Genomic DNA, 19,599 nt, shown 5'->3' with positions numbered 1-19,599 from the left:
TGGTTGGTAGGGTACATAATAAGGACAGCCAACAACAGTACACAGAATGGCATTGTGACCGGATTATTCCTCAAAATAATTGAGGTTTTAGGCTGTCCAATGTCCATCTGATTTACCTACCATCTGATCCTTTCTTTCTTGTTTTCCATAGGTTCAAACGTGAATGGCATTAATAGGATCTTGTTTTTTTTCCCTCATTCCTCTATAGGGCCTTAGATTTGAATAACATAGATTAATAAACATCTAATAAGCATCTAGTGTTTTCTCTTCTTCCTTCTACTTTCTTTGCTTTCTTCTCAATACCCATAATAACGACTTTACATTCATGCTCGTAAAAACTAAGGTAGACACATATTAATAAGAATTTTTGAAAAATATATATCAAAATGTTATCTAATATATACATATATACAAGTTAGAACTTTTAGTATAAGATAGTATAATTACTTGCAGATATTTTGGCTAAAATTTTTGTAGCCAATTCGTTCATATAGTTTTAACTTTGACTTCGGCGTGTGATTCGCTAACTAAATTGTCTACATACTGTCACACTGTCACATCTAATTTGCATGAATATCTACTCCCATATATATATATATTCTTATGCGTGGAAAAAAAAACTCCCAAGAGTAATGTCTTTGTATACTTGTTAGCTTTTACAACATGGAAAAGGATGGAAGGTCTTGGAGGGAGCCATTACCATCCATGTTGATTTCTACACATCAATATTAGAAGAAAAAGATATGAGAATATCTTGTGCTTTAATTTTCGATAGATTGCATTTCTTGTCCCTCTCATTTTCAACTCGATGTGCTCAATCTTGCTTGGAGAAATCAAATTCCTTTCTCCTCAAACTTCTTCCACTTGAAAATTACGTGCAGGGACTTGTGAAAGTGTTTTATTAATTTAAGTCTCAAGAAAATGACCTATTCAAGTGTCGATAATACTTTTGATATCTCTAAAAACTTTTTTTTCACAATATATAAATATCATCAAAAAGTGAACTGACATGATTCCAACTCAGAGCCTCTGCTCCGAAGAAACTTGAGATTAAACTCTAATATTCAACTGGTTACTGACTGAGGAGGAGAAGTGAAAGTTGTGCACGTTAAATATGCTATGAACAGTGTATTAATTAAAGGACACTAGGCTCCATGTTCATATATATATATATATATATATATATATATATATATATATATATATATATATATATATATATATATATATATATATATATATATATAACAAGATATACACTCCCACAATTTACACGAGCTCTAATGTATAATAGGAATTGATCTCTGAGACTTTCTTGTATATGAACCAAACCAATGCAAATCTACTCCTTCACAACTTGATCACATTAATGATGGCCAACAAAATGTTTTGCTTCAAGGAAAAGAAAAGAAAAGAAAATCCCAACCAAAAAATAATATATATAGTTCAAAGTTCGTAAAATGATGACATTAAACTCGACCGGTCACTCATCCTAATATCTTTTTATCCCCATTTTTTGTGTGTGGCCAAGCAAAGCCATGAACTAGCACTCTACTATCCATCCAAGCAGGATACATACATATAAACCTGCCTAACTGGGCTATGTTGTTTTATTTATTCATTTTTTCTCCCTTTCTTATGTGCTCCAGCAGCAAGCAGCAAAGGGGAGCATAATGGTATCTTTGGCTTGATGCCTGTAGAGCTAGCATTTGCATTGAAACCCCCATACCCATTGGCCCACCTTGCTGCTCATCTTTCCCAGAGAACAAACACCCTATGGAAAGCTTATATACTAGCTCCTAGGTATCATAGCTCTCCCAAGTGGCAATGCACTAAAATCTAGAGATACTTTGAGAACCAAATCTACTCCCATCCCCCCCAAAACACACACAGATGACAGCTAGGAGTCTCAACACTCTTGGCTTAGTTTGTTGCTTCCATATTTGTCCACTCTTCTCTCTTCTCTTCTCTCTCTCTCTCTCTCTCTCTCTCTCTCTCTCTCTCTCTCTCTCTCTCTCTCTCTCTCTCTCTCTCTCTCTCTCTCCTCTCTCTCTCTCTCTCTCTCATTATTTATTTATTTACTTAGCTAGTTGGAAGGAGCGGTGGTTGGTGGGGTTATCATCCCAGATGGCTTCGTTTGTATATTTTTATTTTTAACTTTTTACTGCATGTGAGCAGCCATCAGACAGCTTCATTGCACTGCAACCATTGCAGATCTTAAGAGAGAAAAAGAGAGGAGACACAAGGGAGTGAGACAGCTGGGTTGCATGAGTAGTTGTGTTCTTTTCTTTCTTTCTTTCTTTCTTTCTTTTCTTTTCTTTTCTTTATTTTAATCTTTTTACCATTTGGGTATCCAAGTCAGCAAACACTTGCCAACTCACACCAGTCAGAAAATCTTTCATGCTGTTAATAGATCTGCTTACTTGGCTTCGCATGCACTGTATCATATATTGTTCGAAGGTTCTATATATATATAATATATATATGTGTGTGTATGTGTATGTGTTTTTTTTTACAAGCCACAACCTAGATTCATCCTTCAAGATAACAGCGATCTTAGTCACACTGAGAATCATGTGAGTTTCACCGTAGTTCAGCACATTTCCGCTTAGGTTCAAGATAAATTCATGCTCAATAATTTTGTTCTGTAGACTAAAGTTGGATGAGTAATTGGGCATATTAGGGTACACACTTTGCTTTAAGAGAAGAAGCTTAGCAGCCTTAATAGATGCTCTTAATCCAACTGTTAATGAACCTTCCAATTCACTCCACCATCCATTGTTCTCCTTCAACTAATTCCAACCCCCCCAAACCCTAGTTATAGTTTGTAGAGCTTTCAAGAGCAAAGCAACTTTCTAAATTCTACTTTAGATTGCTTTATATCTACATTGTGCTCTTTCCCTTTCAAGAGAGACCTGAGAGGCCTGAAAGCCATTAGAACATCACCTATATTATTTCCATACATGTATAAAGTTTTATGTCCTTGTTTCAATTTGCTCTAAGTGGATTAAAAAAATGGTGAGTTGAAAGGAAGAGAGATATATATACGTAAAGAATGAGAAGGGGAAAAAAAGGTAGATGGAGCTTCTTTTGTGCTCACAATGACAAGGGCACAAGGATTCCAATATAGTTGAAAAGGAGACAATTTGCTGTGAAAAGAGAAGACAAAAGGAAGATAAGAGTTGTGTTTTGTTATCCTTCTTCAGATTGTGGATTGCATAAAAGTGCCTCTTAGATATCTTCTCATTATATAGTTGTCACTTAATTTGTATGTCCAACCTCTAATTATCTTTAGATCTCCAATCTAATTGGAGGGGAAAAAAAGTAATTACAAGAAGTAATCAGAAGGATTGATTAATTAATTATATAATAGGAGAGGGACATGGACTGCATTAAAATTTAATAATTACAATGATCCAAATTTAATTATGGAAAGATACTTAACAAACCAACCAGAAGATGTCATGTCACTCCCATTAATGCCGTGCTGTGTACGTTTATAAGTAATACTAAGGCCTTAAGCTAACTTAAGGGTCAACAAGACATCATTATAGTGATCGTTTCTAAATGTTAATAAGCTAATTATTAATCTATTGATCAAGAGATTAATTTTTGAGCTTTATGCAAGCTGTTTTCGTTGATTTAAAAGGAGAATGACAACACTAATGATCAGATCATGCATGCGTACAAACGACATGCATCATTTGATTGGTGTATTTATGTTTAATTCACTTGCTTTATTCTTAAGATTGACGGGTGCATTTAAGAGTAGTTAGCATATTGACACCGATATTTAATAATCAATTGAGTTGCTAAAAATATCAGGTTCGGTTTTTATTTAGGACCATCAGATACATAATAACGCATTTTATATAAATATACATGTTCCACGGATATGCAGACCCACCTGCTCTAGCTTTTATAAGTTTATTACATAATCGAGGAATTGTAAGGGAAAAGATTTCCTTTTACATGCTGCCATTACTTCCCTTGTGAAAAGAATCCTATGCAACTTTCTGATACTATAATAGAGTTTTCCTAAGAATTAACTTTCCTTTCCATCTCCATATGTCTGCTGCATTACAGAAAGGATATTCTCTACCCATTAATCACATGACCCACAATTGTGCTTCAGAACTTTCAATCTCTGGGCAAGTCCTTCTCAACTCTCAACTTGTAAGTCTTTAAATATTTTTAGAAAAATACTAAATCATGAATATTCCATGAATTGTAACTCTTTTTTCTTTTATTTTCTGAAGAATAAATGATACAGTTATATGAGAAAAAAAATATCTAAGAATATTTGTTAGTATGTAATATTTTTCATGTGAACGTATAGTTTTCATATAAAGTGTGTGTGGGTTCCATGCTACTCAATATGAGCACGTTGATGATTCAAATCTCACCTGGAAAATAAGAATTTAACAGTGTATTTCGTGAATTAATTTTTTAATTTTTTGTTTTGGTGCAATTGGACACATAAAAGCTCCAAATCTCATCTACTTATTATTGTCTCAAATATTTCAAAATTAACCAAGGTAGAAAGAGTTACAGTTACACGAGTGTTAGTTATTTCTCATTGGACGCATACTGAATGCTGAGCTGGCATGCAACCAAGTTGGGTGGACTCGGACGCCAGGCCACCATCAAGGTTGTTCCCCCCGGTTGATCGCCGTCCGTTTCTAATCGGACGGCCAGAAATCACCACGAGGGTCGGTCAAACAAATATGCTCCCCGACTCCTTTTACCACCAACTTCTGGGGACCACCGAGGCGGGATGCGGTGCGCCGTCCAGTGCGATCCAACGGTCAGGATTCGGATGAGGGCATTCCCGGAAGAAACGAAAGTACAGCGAGGCACCAGAGGGGGCAGAACGGGCACGGTGGCTGCCACCCTCCCTCTCCAAGTCGGAAGTTCGAAACCGATAAAAAAAAAACAACAAAGCGGAAAAAAAGGAGAACTACTGGAATGTACATATAACACCCCGACATTGTGTGATTTCGCGATTGGAACCCCTACGGTTCCACTTTTTTCAAAGAACACCCGAGTTTAGGTCAAATGACATAGCAAGGAAATCTGGCTAACTGCAGTCCGGTGAGTTATCAAATTGATGGAGAAGGGAAGGTCTGAATTGAAAATAGTGTACGTACAGGATCTAAAGAGAAAGTATCTTAAATGTAGGGCGTTGTATGTAAATTGCTCTAATTTTTAATCTCGTGCGAGGAGGTGTGGGTTGGGTTGGGTTGGGGTGGGGTGGGGTGGATTATATATTTATTTTATCAAATATTTATTTCTTTTCCTCGTTTGCTCCTTTCTTTTCGCTCTCCGCCATTTCCCTCCGCCTCCACCCCCCTCTCTCTCTCTTTCTTGCGAAAACCTTTTTTTTTCTAGGGTTTCTAGGGTTTCGCCGAAGTTTTCCTAGGGTTTGGAGGGGGTTCCATCTAGGGTTTCCGGGCTGGATTGCGCTGCGTTCCTACGGCGGATCTCTATGCGCCGCTGGTCCAGTGGCTTCGTGGATTAGCTGGTGATCGGCGTAGAAGGAGGGGAAAGAAGGCGTCGATTGTGGTGTTAGGGTTGCGTTTTGGGGTTCTTGGGGAGATGGTGGAGGCGGCGAGGTTGGGGCCGGGGTGAGGTGGGTTTTGGGTTGTGGTTGGGATTAGATGGCATTGGGAGATCTGATGGCATCCAGGTTCTCGCAGTCGTCAGCGTCGGTGTCGAACCACTTGGATGAGTTCTCGGAGAGGGAGGATGGGGAAAGCGGTGGTCAGAGGAGGGAGCCTGAGACGGCAACAACAGCGGTGGTGCCAACGGCTGCAACTACGAGCTTGGCGTATCTGCCGCAGACGGTGGTTCTCTGTGAGTTCCGGCACGAGGGATTCGAGGATTGCGTTGCGTCGGGGCCGTCAGATAGCGGATTGGTTTCCAAGTGGCGGCCGAAAGACCGGGTAAGTGCGCATATCTTGGATATTATATTTGCCCTTACTGGTATTATGAACACGCTTCCTTAATCTCGTGTTGTTCTTATTCTTAATTTGACACCATATGATTTTCGTTATGGTTGGAAACCTTTTGTTTAAAAGAAGAAAGGGAAGAAGGTACTTAAATGAAAGGCACAGCTTAAAAGAGGAATAGGAAATGCTAATAACTAACTAACTTATTCCTCCTTGGAAGTGGTTTTTCTTATGAATCTAAAAAGAGGAACGGGGAATGATACCTTTGGAACTTTATAGTTAGGTCGATGCAACAGTTTGTTCGATTGGTTGTGGTTGGGAACTTGATTTTATTGGAGGAAGGCTGATCGTTTCTTCTGCAATAGTTAGTTTGTTGTTGAGATCGCTTTTTGGGAATTGCTTGGACAATGATTATCAATTTGGTAATGTTCTACATTGGATCTTGGACAACAATAATCAGAATCTTTATTATGCTTTCTTATAGAATTGCATGTGACTTTTAGCAAAGGATGATCTTGTGATTTTTATTTGGTGCCTAAATTAGAGAGATGGAGAAATACGTTCTCAGTGAAGATGGTTTCTCTATGGCTTACTTCAAATATTGTCTGAACCTCCTATTTTATGGTTATTCACTTATTTGATGGTGATGGCCAGTGTCCTTCAAGAACATATTTTATGTCATTAATATTTGTTAGAAGAGGGATGCACATGGTTAGAGGCCATTCAAATTTCTCTATTGGACTGAAGAATAATTTCTTCATACCAAAGATTTAACTCATAGAAGGGAAAGGAGGAAAACCATTCTGTAATTATGACGGTTAAAATAACACAAGGATGACGCCTTTTATGTGCCCTGTGTATTGTCCTTTGTTCTCTTTTGTGAAACTTCTGCTGGTTATGTGGGTGTACATGATATCAGAATACTCAATTAGGAAAAGAATAGATTACTTGATTAGGAAAGGAATTTAAAGTTAAGGCTTCCAACAACTTAGTCTCATTTCGTGGAGTCCTCTGCCCTTGCGCCAAATTATGAGTGGGAACCCATTTTCTTTCCCAAAGTCAATCATCCTCACATTCTAAATTTAACATGCTGATTTGGAATGAATTTTAACAAAATTCACATCCTCTATCCAGGCTAATATAATTTATCTGAATAGAGTTTGGTTCAAAGTTTTGGTTGGTTTTGATCTTGACGCTTGGATAAAATGAAAGATGTGGGCCAAAGTGGATTAGTTTTGCTTGATAGCAGTTTGAAACCAAGGCCATAAATAGTAATCTTGTTGGTTTCAGCTTTGAACAATGAATTTGGGTGGAACTCTTAGTAGACAAAAGGCTAATTCACTGGAAATTTCTTTAGCCATTTGGTCCAGCTGAAACTAAAGCAGAAGTATAATTCTTTGAACATTTTATGTTATAACCTAGTTCTAATGGAGTACTATGATATGAAACCCTGGTGTTACTAACTTAATTTTTATGTTTCCTCAATGGAAGCTAATACCTATGGGGGTTTCCTGCCATTACAATGTCCACTTTGATTGTGTTGTGTTTTGGTATTCTGTCTTCTACTTTTATTTTCTCTAATTGTCTATACTTCTCTGGTTTTCTCCCTTTTACATCCATATAGTCCAACTCTTTCAGTTAATCCAAATTTGGAATGTTTGAATGATATCTTGTCTTATTTAATGTCCTTTCTTGTTTCTTGATATTTCTAGACTTCTAGTAGTTTGACTATACATTGTGGTGCAGATGAAGACTGGATGTGTTGCACTTGTATTATGTTTGAATATCAGTGTTGATCCGCCAGATGTAATTAAGATCTCTCCTTGTGCAAGAATGGAATGCTGGATAGGTAAAATTGTTAACATGTTTCTGAGAATTCCTTATTCCTTGTCATTAAATCTCTTAGAATATTCACCTTCTCTTTATTGCTAAGTCTTCCTATTGCCTTACGATGTCTTTCTAACATTTTATATTCATGAGATATCATGATGTATATTATTTTGTTTTTGTACCCAAAGGACCTTTTCCCCTTTTATATTCATGCTGTCTTCTGTACACTGTTTATTCCTTTTTTTACCAGATCCTTTTTCTATGGCTGCTCCTAAAGCTCTTGATACAATTGGAAAAGCATTGCATACTCAATATGAACGATGGCAACCTAAGGTAAAGTCTTTTGTGTCTTCAATATTATGTCATGTCGGCTAAAGTGGTATTTAGAGTTTAGGCCACTACTGACCTCTCCAAATTTTCTCAGGCTCGTTATAAACTACAGCTTGATCCAACCGTGGAAGAAGTGAAGAAGCTCTGTACTAATTGCCGCAAATATGCTAGGTCAGAAAGAGTGCTCTTCCATTACAATGGTCATGGGGTACCAAAGCCTACAACGAATGGAGAAATTTGGGTTTTTAACAAGGTCTTCCTTGTCAACGCTATGATTGTTCTGTATGTTACTAGTTATTTTGTGAACTTGTCCAGTGTAATTGATTTTTCCATTTTACAGAGTTACACCCAATACATACCATTATCTATCAGTGACCTTGATTCATGGCTGAGGACACCTTCTATATATGTTTTTGATTGCTCAGCTGCAGGACTGATTGTTAGTGCATTTTTAGAGGTGCAGTATCCATCCAACTGTTCGCATATATCATTTTGTAGTTGCAGCTTGATGTTGAGTTCTGATTTCCCATTTCTGGTGGTATTATACTATTATTGTGTTATAAGCTACTTATATTGTGTTATCATATTTTCTTTAGCGTCTAGACTTGAATTCTTCTGGTTCTTCTGTATCTTCGTCAAAGGACTGCATTCTGCTTGCCGCTTGTGAAGCACATGAAACTCTTCCACAAAGTGTGGAGTTCCCTGCTGATGTATTTACATCTTGTCTCACTACACCAATTAAAATGGCCTTGCGATGGTTAGTTTTATCTCCATCTATGCCTTCTCATTTTTCATTTGCTTTTATGGTCTAGAAGAATATTGAATATTGACCTTTTTAGCTCATAATTAGTGTTTATAGATTGCAACTTCATTGCTTGAGGGAAGTCAATTTTTTTATGATATCCTTTTTTCAGTAATTTATTGATACTTTGTCCTACTCTTTTATAAAGTCATTGTGGGCTCACATCTTTTTTCTCATGCAATAGTGATACATATGGCTAGCCACACTAAGCTATGGTTAGCTGGCTAGAGTAATTACATAATTATGCTCGTAGGCCATGACTGGAATGTGTTGATCAGAGCTGCATAAGAAGGGAGGGAAGGAGTTGGGTAGAAAAGTTTTTTTGTCTAACTCTTTTTTACCACCATTCCAAGTCTAGGCTGTGATGTCGATTTCAGCCAAGACTGGTCCGAGATTTCTAGTTTCAACCTTGCTTTTGGGTCAGTCTCAACAGAAACAGATCCACTTTGGTAGAAACATTTTGTTCTCAAAGATGTCGAAACTGAAACTTCAAACTTCAAACCATGAATAGTACCTCTTATAGGTGTTTTTTCCCCAGCCGCTATCATTGACAATTATTTTCTCACTTCCATCTTCTTGTTATTCAGGAATTTAATGGACACGTGCTTTGTGTAAAGGTGCCTGCCTGTGTGGTTGTGAATTGGTTACTAGACCATCATATCATGAATCTGGTTCATTTCCACAAGACTGACTTTGTTAATCTTCTTATTTGATGTACTTATTTTTTGCCATCAGAAGTATCACTTGTTGCTATTGCTTGCAATAGACAGGCACTGGGCAGCTTCAATTGTTTGATTGGTTCTATTATATCTTAAATTACCTATAGTGTTGGTGAGAGTGTTTTTGGGGCTCTGGCATGATCTTTTAATTTTCTTGTTATTTCTCTTATTTTTGTCTTCAATATTTGCTTCAGTTTTCAGTAATTCTCTGTGACTATCAGATGCATATGCAGGATAAAACCAACTAATGATCCTTAGCTGTGGGACAAGCACAACTTTATTTTATTCTTTGGCTTGTGCTTCACAACATTCTTTTTCTTGTGATTTGATGATTCTGTGTAAAAATTGCTCAGGTTTTGTTCTCGCTCATTGCTTCGTGATTCCCTTGACCACTCTCTTATTGACCAAATTCCTGGCCGTCAAAATGATCGGAAAACACTACTTGGGGAGCTAAACTGGATCTTCACTGCCATTACGGATACTATAGCATGGAATGTTCTACCTCATGGTATTAAAGATTTAGTATTTTAGTCTTTGATGGCCTTGAAGTTCTTTATAATCTGTAAGGAGTTTCGTTCTAATGTAAGTTGCCCTGCACAGACCTTTTTCAGAGGCTCTTTAGGCAAGATCTTTTAGTTGCTAGTCTCTTCCGCAATTTCCTACTTGCTGAAAGAATAATGCGAGCTGCAAATTGTTCTCCAATTTCCTATCCAGCATTGCCTTCAACTCATCAGCATCATATGTGGTAATTATGCAGACATTATCTTTTGTATGCTTTCTGTCATTGTTTGCTATACTGTGCTAAGATTTTACACATTTCAGGGATGCGTGGGATATGGCTGCTGAGATTTGTCTTTCTAAGCTTCCACAGTTTCTCGCTGATCCAAATGCCGAGTTTCAGGTCTTTTGTTGACATGATTCGGAATGCAGTTATCCTTTTTATTTTCAAATTTTCGTATAATGATGCTGTGAGCTGATGTGCATCTTTATTATCAACCAGCCAAGCCCTTTTTTCACCGAGCAGTTGACAGCCTTTGAAGTGTGGCTTGACCATGGTTCAGAGCATAAGAAGCCACCAGAGCAGTTACCAATAGTTCTTCAGGTGAGCTCTATTTAATTTAGGCAAAACAATTGATCAATTAAACTGCGTGACGCTGCCTCGTTTGACTGGGCAATAAAATTAAAATGGATCATATGCTGACTTGCTGAGATGGTTCTCGAGTTTTGCAAACTTGTCAGTTGATTTGTGCAGAAACTTATGAATAAAATGGTTGTAGCAGTGGCGTGAACAAACTGGAAAGATAGTATAAATGAGCTAATGGTACATAGGTCAAAGACATGACAAAGAATGTGATTTCAAGAGAAAAGGGTTAAATAACTTACGCCACACAAGCCATCCACAGTTCAAAAGAGAAATGCCCTAGTGACTGGGACATGCCACATTGATAGTTCAATCCTTCCATCCCCCAATGCACACACTCACCCACAAAAGGAAAGAAAAAAGAACAGAAAACATTATTCATGGTTTTCATCTTCTTTTCTTCATAATTTTTTGATAAGTTCTCTATTTCTTTACCAATATTTATTCTTAGCAGATTTCTTTTTTCCCTTAATTTATACTCTTCCAATTCCTGTTGAAAAAATTAGGTTTTACTTAGCCAATCTCATAGATTTCGAGCGCTAGTGCTTCTTGGAAGATTCCTTGATATGGGACCTTGGGCCGTCGATCTGGTATATATTACTGATCATTTTGTGTATGTATATGTTCTGTGTTCTATACTTCTGTACTTTATAAGACCTTCATGGTTTTCATCTTTCAGGCCTTATCTGTTGGTATCTTTCCTTATGTGCTCAAACTTCTTCAAACAACTGCAATGGAATTGCGCCAAATTCTTGTGTTCATATGGACCAAGATTCTTGCTCTTGATAAGGTATGCCCTTTTTATTTGGTTTAGATTGGATATAATTTTCACTGCCTATTTGTTTCAGAGGCTTACGAAAAAAAGAAAACTTAATTGTTGGTGGGTGTCTTCAATACAGCTTAAAAACTTCTACTTTATGATAGTTAGTTATCATGATTAGTCAGGAGGACTAGTCGTCTTGTTTGTTTTACATAAATAATAGTTAAGCTTCAATGGATATACAACTCACCTAATGTTTACTTTTCCCCCTGAAATAATAGTCTTGTCAGGTGGATTTGGTGAAAGATGGAGGGCATGCATATTTCATCAGGTTTCTTGACAGTGTAGATGCTTATCCAGAACAACGCGCAATGGCTGCTTTTGTGTTAGCAGTTATTGTTGATGGCCATCGGAGGGGTCAGGAAGCATGTATTCAAGCAAGTCTAATAGATGTTTGCTTGAGACATCTGCAACTCGCAAATCCTCATGATGCACAGACCGAGCCTTTGCTTCTGCAATGGCTTTGTCTATGCCTTGGAAAATTGTGGGAGGATTTTCCAGAAGCTCAATTAGTAGGTTTACAGGCAGATGCTCCTGCAATAATCTTACCATTACTGTCAGAACCTCAACCTGAGGTATGGTATTTTCCTACCTATCAGGGAAATTTCACTTGGTGCCAATTTCAATAACATACATCATCTTCTCTTATGTCAGGTCAGAGCTTCTGCCGTCTTTACTTTGGGAACTCTTTTGGATGTTGGATCTGTCTCATTTAGAGATGGACATGGAGGTGACGAGGATTGTGATGATGATGAAAAAGTGAAGGCTGAGCTAAATATTGTTCAAAGTCTTTTACAAGTCGCTTCAGATGGAAATCCTCTTGTTAGGGCTGAAGTCGCCGTAGGTATGTATATCTGAATCCTGATTAGGATTATTAAGGAAGATCCACATAGCAAGTTCTTATGCTTTTTATTTAGTTGATCTTAATTAGGCTGTGCACTAATCTGTAGCCGCAATGACAAACTTCCATAGCATATCATAGTATAGAGCTGATAAATTATTTTTGGGGGAAAGTTATGAAGTATAATTAATCAGCTACAATTGTGAATTTCTGGACTCTTCTTCTCAAGAGTGATCCTATCTTGTTGGATGTCTGTGCTGCTATAATGCTATTTACTATTGTGTTATGATATCTTCTCAAAATTTTCTGCCTGATCATTGTTGTTTTTTTTTTGTGTTGAAATTTTGATAATTTTACCAGTGTTGCCTTAAGTGGCTTGCATCTGTCAGTTGCAGAGATAAGGGACATTTTTATCTGTTCTAATTTATGCATTCTCCTGTAGTGTTAGCTATATATTGTAATATTCTTTTTATGCTGAGTTTATTGAAAATGCCCTGATTTTATGCATTGTACAGAGGGGATTGTGTTGCTGTCTTTAGAGTCTGTTAAGCTGTGACTAAGGTAGTTTATTTGTTTGACAGCACTTGCACGCTTTGCCTTTGGTCATAACAAGCATCTGAAGTCTATTGCTGCTGAATATTGGAAGCCGCATTCTAATTCTCTGATGAACTCGCTACCCTCTTTAGCTAACATTAGTAATCCAAGTAGTGCTTACAACCCAGGCCAGTATATACAATCTGGAAGTGGCCTGTCCTCCCACATTGGCCCTGTACTAAGAGTTGGAAGTGACACTACAGCTTCTGGTCGAGATGGAAGGATCTCTACAAGTAGTCCAATTGCATCAACTGGCATCATGCATGGTTCTCCATTATCAGATGATTCCTCTCAACATTCTGATTCTGGTATAATGTTGAGAGAAAATGCAAGCAACGGTGTCATCAGCTATACTAGGTCAAAACCGCTTGATAGTGCACTATATTCCCAGTTTATTTTAACCATGTGTACTATGGCAAAAGATCCTTCTCCAAGAATAGTAAGTCTTGCTCGAAAGACACTCTCTATTATTGGCATTGAGCAAGTGGCCACTAGAACTACAAGGTTTAGTGGTGGAGGTATACAACCAGGAGAGTCCTCTGCTCCATCAGGATCAGCTCACTTTGCTGGATTGGCACGCTCATCTTCGTGGTTTGACATGAATGCGGGTAAGTCATTTTCGTTCTGTTATGAGTAAACATAACTATCTCCTCTGTTATTTAAGGTAGCCTACCTAAAAGAAAAATTATCTATTTATGTGTTCATGTAAACTGTGATTGGCCTTATATTCTGGTTTTCTATGCAGGACAAATTATCTATTTATGTGTTCATGTAAACTGTGATGGGCCTTATATTCTGGTTTTCTATGCAGGACGAATTATCTATTTATGTGTTCATGTAAACTGTGATGGGCCTTATATTCTGGTTTTCTATGCAGGCCACTTATCAATGACATTCAGAACACCTCCTGTTAGCCCTCCTCGACAAAATTACTTAACAGGGTTGCGGCGAGTATGCTCTTTAGAGTTCAGACCACATCAACTAAATTCTCCTGATACAGGCCTAGCTGATCCACTTCTAGGTTCCACCGGATCTTCTGGGAACTCTGAACGTAGTTTACTTCCACAATCAACTATTTACAACTGGAGTTGTGGTCATTTTTCAAGGCCACTTCTTACGGCGGCTGATGATAATGAAGAAGTTATGGCTAGAAGAGAGGAAAGAGAAAGAATTGCTCTGGATCTCATAGCGAAATGCCAGCATTCCTGTGAGTAGATTTACAGTAATGAAGTAATCTGCATTTCTTCTGTTATTCCTCGATTCTTTTGCTAACCTTATTCCCTTTACGGTGTTGTCTATTTGTTGAGTTACAGCTGCAAGTAAACTAAACGATCAAATTGCTAGTTGGGATACAAGATTTGAAATGGGTACCAAAGCCACATTGCTGTTACCATTTTCTCCAGTGGTAGTTGCCGCAGATGAAAATGAGCGGATCAGGTAATTTTATCAGAGCACCATGTAATCATTTTTCCATATTTTGATAGCAAAGAATTAAATAGCAGCTCGATTCATATGTATTGGTAAATTGGTTAAGAATCACCTTAAATTATGATAATCCTCTTAATATCCTTCTCCCTATCTGCTCCTAAACTTGCTCCATTTTCTTGCTGTATATTGTGATAGTTTGTATTTTTTCCGATGCTGTGCCTCTTTTCCCCTATTTCTGCTGGACAGTCTATGCATGTGTTGTGGAAAGCATTTTGATTATTTTTTGGACTGCTAAGAAAAAGATTCATGTAGCGGACTCAAAAGGCTAAATGTTTGTTTTTCTTGTTGTTAATTCAACAACAACCAAAATGGCTAAACTTAAATGTGAATTGTGTTTCTCAAACTGTGTGTGTTGGATATTGATATGTGCTGGATTATGTATCATCCATTGTACTTGTTTCAAAGTTGCTTATCACTTAATTCTTACTAAAAGTTGGCACCTCATGTCACAGAGTGTGGAACTATGAGGAAGCTGCACCAATGAATGGTTTCAACAACCACGATTTACCTGATAGGGGAATTTCTAAACTCTGTCTTGTCAATGAGCTTGATGACAGCTTGCTTCTAGTTGGTTCAAGTATGATTCCTGTCCGCTGCATTTACCAAGAATATGTTGTAATGGTTGTGTGGCCAGCGACTCCGTGATACTATTCTGCTTTCATCTGACTTGTTGCAGGTGATGGAAATGTTCGAGTATGGAAAAATTTCACTGTAATTGGCAACCAGAAACTTGTGACAGCATTTTCTTCTGTTCAAGGTCATCGACCTGGTGCTCGCAGCAGTACAAATGCAGTCATAGACTGGCAGCAGCAGTCTGGTTATTTGGTAATAACTTTTAGTTAGTCCTAACTTACCTAAAATTCTAAGAATGGTACTTTCATGCCCTTCTATCTTTATATAGTACGCTTCTGGTGACGTATCATCTATACTGCTTTGGGATCTAGACAAAGAGCAACTTCTTAGCTCCATTCCATCTTCTTCAGATAGTAGCATTTCAGCACTGGTGAGAATTTTGTTACTAATGCTCTCGTGATTGATCGTGCATAAAACAATATTATTTGTTGTTATTTTTCATTCATTATTTTAGCTCTATAGATACATCAATCTCTTGATGTCCTGTTGTATATCTTGCCTTTCTTAATCTGTGAGTGTTTTTTTTATGGCTTCTGCTCTTCTTGTCTTTACTTTGTCTCCTGTTTCAGTTTGCTTCCCATGTCCATGGGGGGCAATGTGCAGCTGGTTTCATGGATGGCTCCATCAGGATATATGATGTCCGCTCTCCTGATACGTAAGGACTATATTTCATACTTGTATTATCTCTGGGAATATTTCATCCAGTTTGAGATGCTTCTTTTATATAATCCATGTTGATAAAGTATTTTGGAAGTCCTGTTTTTCTTGTTATGTATTGACAAGTAATGATTAATGATATCTTTCATTAGGTTTTCATTTATCATCCTATTCAACTGCAATTACACTATAATGTATACGCTGTGCTGTGCTTTCTTCTGTCTTTGCAGGCCTATCTGTACAGCTAGACCACATGCGAGACCGCATACTCAGAAGGTAGAGAGAGTTGTCGGACTAGGTTTTCAACCTGGACTTGATCCTTCTAAGGTAAAATTGCCAAGTGCCCATCAACTAACATGCAAATTCCTTTTTGGTAGTTAGATGTAGAGCATCAACATAAGTACCAATCCTCTAATTTTGACTATCGTTCTAGGAAATGTTGCATAGCAGTACATAGGGTGACTTGAATTTTCCCGCTGCTGGTGTCCTTGTACTTTTAGCAGAAAATGAAATAAAGGAAGTAGAGATATTAAAGAAAGATCTCAATAGAATCGAGATAGTGAAAAAAAAAGTTCTATGCAATAAAGATGATTTTGCTTGGTCATCTAACTTATTCGTTAATTAGAGCAAATTGTTCAACACATCAAGTAGTTACCATGCTACATGGAGCCAATATTTGTTGGTGTGGATAAGGTTTCTGAAGGCTAGAAATATCATCAATCTATAAACTGGAATCCTTCAAACCTTTTTTTTTAATCTTGAAAAATGAAAATAAATGCTTGATAAGTACTTCCTTTCTTTTTCAAATGTTTCCTGCACATGTTATTACTGAAAATACTGGCCATTGTTTGCTTTGCTCAATTATACATAGGCATCATTGTTCTATGTGGATCCAAACTGCGTAGTATTTAATCTTGATGGAATCCTGGTGATGGATTTATAGGCAAGAAAGATACACAAAGCATGAATACTTAAATGGAGGGATAGTAATAGCATAACTATGTTCCTTCTTGTTACCCTGGGTAGTTGGGACAGAGGCACCCCACGACAATTACTCCCTAGTGATATGTAGTAAAATTCATAACCTGTAGTTGCTTGAATGGGACTCCATGGCTGAAGCTTTGAGGCCCTGCGCCCAATTGCACGTAGAGGGTTGGTTCCCTTGTCCTTCCTATTAGACCTACTTACCATTTCTCAACTACAAAAATGCCACGATACTTGTATGTTTGTGAGTAGCAACTGCTACTAATTTATTACACTAGGTGGCATGTAACATGATGGATTGCCTAATTGTTTCAATATTATTTATCATTTTCTGATACCTATTATTTCAGATGGCCATAGTTATAGACATTCTTTGACAATATGAAGCATGAATTATGGGCTACAAGGATGCTGAGTTATTCCTGGTGGAATATAGTTAGTACTCAGCATTAGTGTATAATGTTTTGCCTAGTTGGTGTACTAGAAGATGATGGATGCATCATTAGACTTACCAAATGCTATTTATTCCTCTCAAGTCTGCCAACCTGCAGTGTAAAACTGCGAACATTCATTTTACCATTCTCTTTATAGTAGCTTGCCAATCAATCTAGTAGCATGTGATTTGCACTAGATATTTGGTCTTTTCTCAAATGTATTTTTCCATCAAAAAGTACCTATCAAGTTTTGTCCTTTTTTTCCTATGTTTTGGTGCATGCTCTGAGATAGATGATATGATTTTTTTTTCTAAAATAACTGGGCATGCAATTTAATATCTTAAGTTCCTTTTATATATTGTATTAGCTGGTGAAGACCAACATGGAATCCGTGCTTGAGAATGCAAATGTTGTTTCTTCTTTTCTCCCTAAGGACTAGGAAACCTTTTCAAATGCTAAATCCTTTTCTCAATATGGCATTTGAAGATTACTTTCGATGCTTGTACAACTCAAGAACCATAATTTTTCTGCAATCTTAATTTTAATGCAGATTGTTAGTGCATCTCAAGCGGGGGATATTCAGTTTCTGGATATAAGAAATCACACGGAGCCCTATCTTACTATTGATGCACATAGGGGCTCACTTACGGCTTTGGCCATTCATCGCCATGCGCCACTTATTGCAAGTGGCTCTGCCAAGCAAATTGTTAAGGTCTTCAGCCTTGAAGGAGAACAATTGAGCATCATCCGGTATTTCCCCACTTTCATGGGTCAAAGAATAGGTCCAGTAAGCTGCCTCACTTTCCATCCCTACAGAGTACTCCTCGCCGCAGGTGCTGCTGATGCCTGTGTATCTATCTATGCAGATGACAACTACCAAGTTAGATAACTTTTCCCTAGTAAGTTCCATTTGGTACGATGAAAGAAGCTTTAAAAATATTTAGCTATTAAATGACCCAAATCAACATGGCTGTGGTAAGTGGTTATCACATATCAAAGTGAGCTGATATCTTGCTGCAGCTTGAATGCGTCGTCGCATGTTGGATATATGCACCTCTGGCCATCTTGTGAAATTTGTATGTTACAATATTTATTAGCCTCTCTCGTGCAGAAGGTCTCCACTGCATCAGGATTGCTGCATTACCCTAAGAGGCTCTCACAAATAATCATACCTAGTTAAAGGATGTAAATAGTTTTCTTTTTTTTTGGATTTTTTTTTCTTCCTTGATTTTCTTCTTCTCTTCAATTGTAAAATTGCCATACTCTTTATATGATAAATTAAGTTTGGTGGGCTCTTTCCGAGCAGGGGATTATTATTGTTGGGTCCAGGAAAAGTTTTGTCCACCGGAATTGCACTTCTTACTGATCCGTAGTTTGTTTTCATCTCCCTATGGTCACTAATTCCAAAAAGGTGATCGTTATCTTTGTTTGGAATATGAATGGACTTCTATGGATGAATAGTTGTACCTTCATGGGAGGCTGCATTATTCTCAACCTCATTAGGCAGCTATTTGTTCTCTTATATCGGAGTGCATATCCGTAAGATGATTCTTGGAATCTCGCAGTATATCCTAAATTGCTTTCAAACAGTTGTAAATGAAGTCTTATTATTCTTGTAGATGGTGCGGAAGTGTTACCATATTTATCTGAAATCTTGTCTTGTACAACACTGGATGTATTTTGTATTTGAAGTGTGGGATATTCATCCAGTAATGTCTTGTTGTAGTTCCTATTACTTGCCTATATTTCTGTCTTTTTTGACTTGTTGGAGTGGTGGGTAGGTGTACTATTCCGTTTTATACAGTTCTCGCAAGATAGTAGTCATGAAGCATTTGATTGAAGTATTAGTTTTATTCACAGGATGTACTGATCGTTGATGTTTGTGCCGAATGGCCTACTGAGTTTACAGAGCCATGCTACATTTATATTTGCATTTTTGTGCTAGCCATGTGCTGGTTGTTTATGATGATTTTGTTTTTGACAAGCGTCTGTTTTGCATGTCAATTGATGCTAATGCCCATGCAACTTTATATTATTGTCCTCTCACCTCTTTCTATACTCTTGACAGTTAGAAGACCTCGACTGTCTGCAGCAGGACATCTGAGAACAAATGGAGTTCGGTCCGTCGGACAAATAAATTTCAGATCTCTTATAAATGATTAGTCGTACAAGGTAGTATCTCCTTGCTTGGAGTGCAAATGAGTCGAATTAGGGGGAAGTAGAGGTTCAACTCACGCTGAGATATGGAGCTAGTTACGAAGACCACCAAATAAGTAAAAAGAAAAAAGAAAAAAAGAAAAGGAACACCAAAAAATTATTGACACATAGAACGCACGTAGAAAAGAAACCATATACCCCAATGGAACAAAGAAACA

At 37.5% G+C, this 19,599-nt stretch overlaps 1 protein-coding gene across 1 annotated transcript; it reads left to right on the top strand.

Moving 5' to 3' along the window:
- Nucleotides 1-5,628: 5,628 nt before the first annotated feature.
- LOC140790273 (regulatory-associated protein of TOR 1) lies at nt 5,629-18,537 on the top strand. Its single transcript, XM_073140267.1, has 23 exons — nt 5,629-5,945; nt 7,698-7,800; nt 8,032-8,114; nt 8,206-8,364; nt 8,452-8,568; nt 8,708-8,868; nt 9,986-10,140; nt 10,233-10,377; nt 10,455-10,533; nt 10,633-10,734; nt 11,280-11,363; nt 11,453-11,563; nt 11,815-12,168; nt 12,248-12,437; nt 13,016-13,636; nt 13,906-14,235; nt 14,342-14,465; nt 14,969-15,093; nt 15,193-15,341; nt 15,418-15,519; nt 15,719-15,804; nt 16,037-16,133; nt 17,775-18,537. Exons 1-23 carry the CDS (start codon nt 5,661-5,663, stop codon nt 18,111-18,113), a joined length of 4,101 nt encoding a protein of 1,366 aa, XP_072996368.1. The 5' UTR covers nt 5,629-5,660; the 3' UTR covers nt 18,114-18,537.
- Nucleotides 18,538-19,599: the final 1,062 nt, after the last annotated feature.

This window comes from Typha latifolia, chromosome 6 (genome assembly GCF_019914945.1).
Source record: "Typha latifolia isolate L0001 chromosome 6, TyphaL0001v2, whole genome shotgun sequence".
Taxonomy (NCBI): Eukaryota; Viridiplantae; Streptophyta; class Magnoliopsida; order Poales; family Typhaceae; genus Typha; species Typha latifolia.
Note: the sequence above shows the minus strand (reverse complement) of the source record. Positions and strands in the feature narration are given on the sequence as shown.

Excerpts from the sequence above, each read along its gene's own strand:
- LOC140790273 (XM_073140267.1), top strand. The coding sequence starts at position 5,661 with ATGGCATTGGGAGATCTGATGGCATCCAGGTTCTCGCAGTCGTCAGCG. Across the intron at positions 7,801-8,031 it reads AAGAATGGAATGCTGGATAG|ATCCTTTTTCTATGGCTGCT; the intron begins GTAAAATTGTTA and ends TTTTTTTACCAG. Across the intron at positions 10,735-11,279 it reads AGTTACCAATAGTTCTTCAG|GTTTTACTTAGCCAATCTCA; the intron begins GTGAGCTCTATT and ends TGAAAAAATTAG.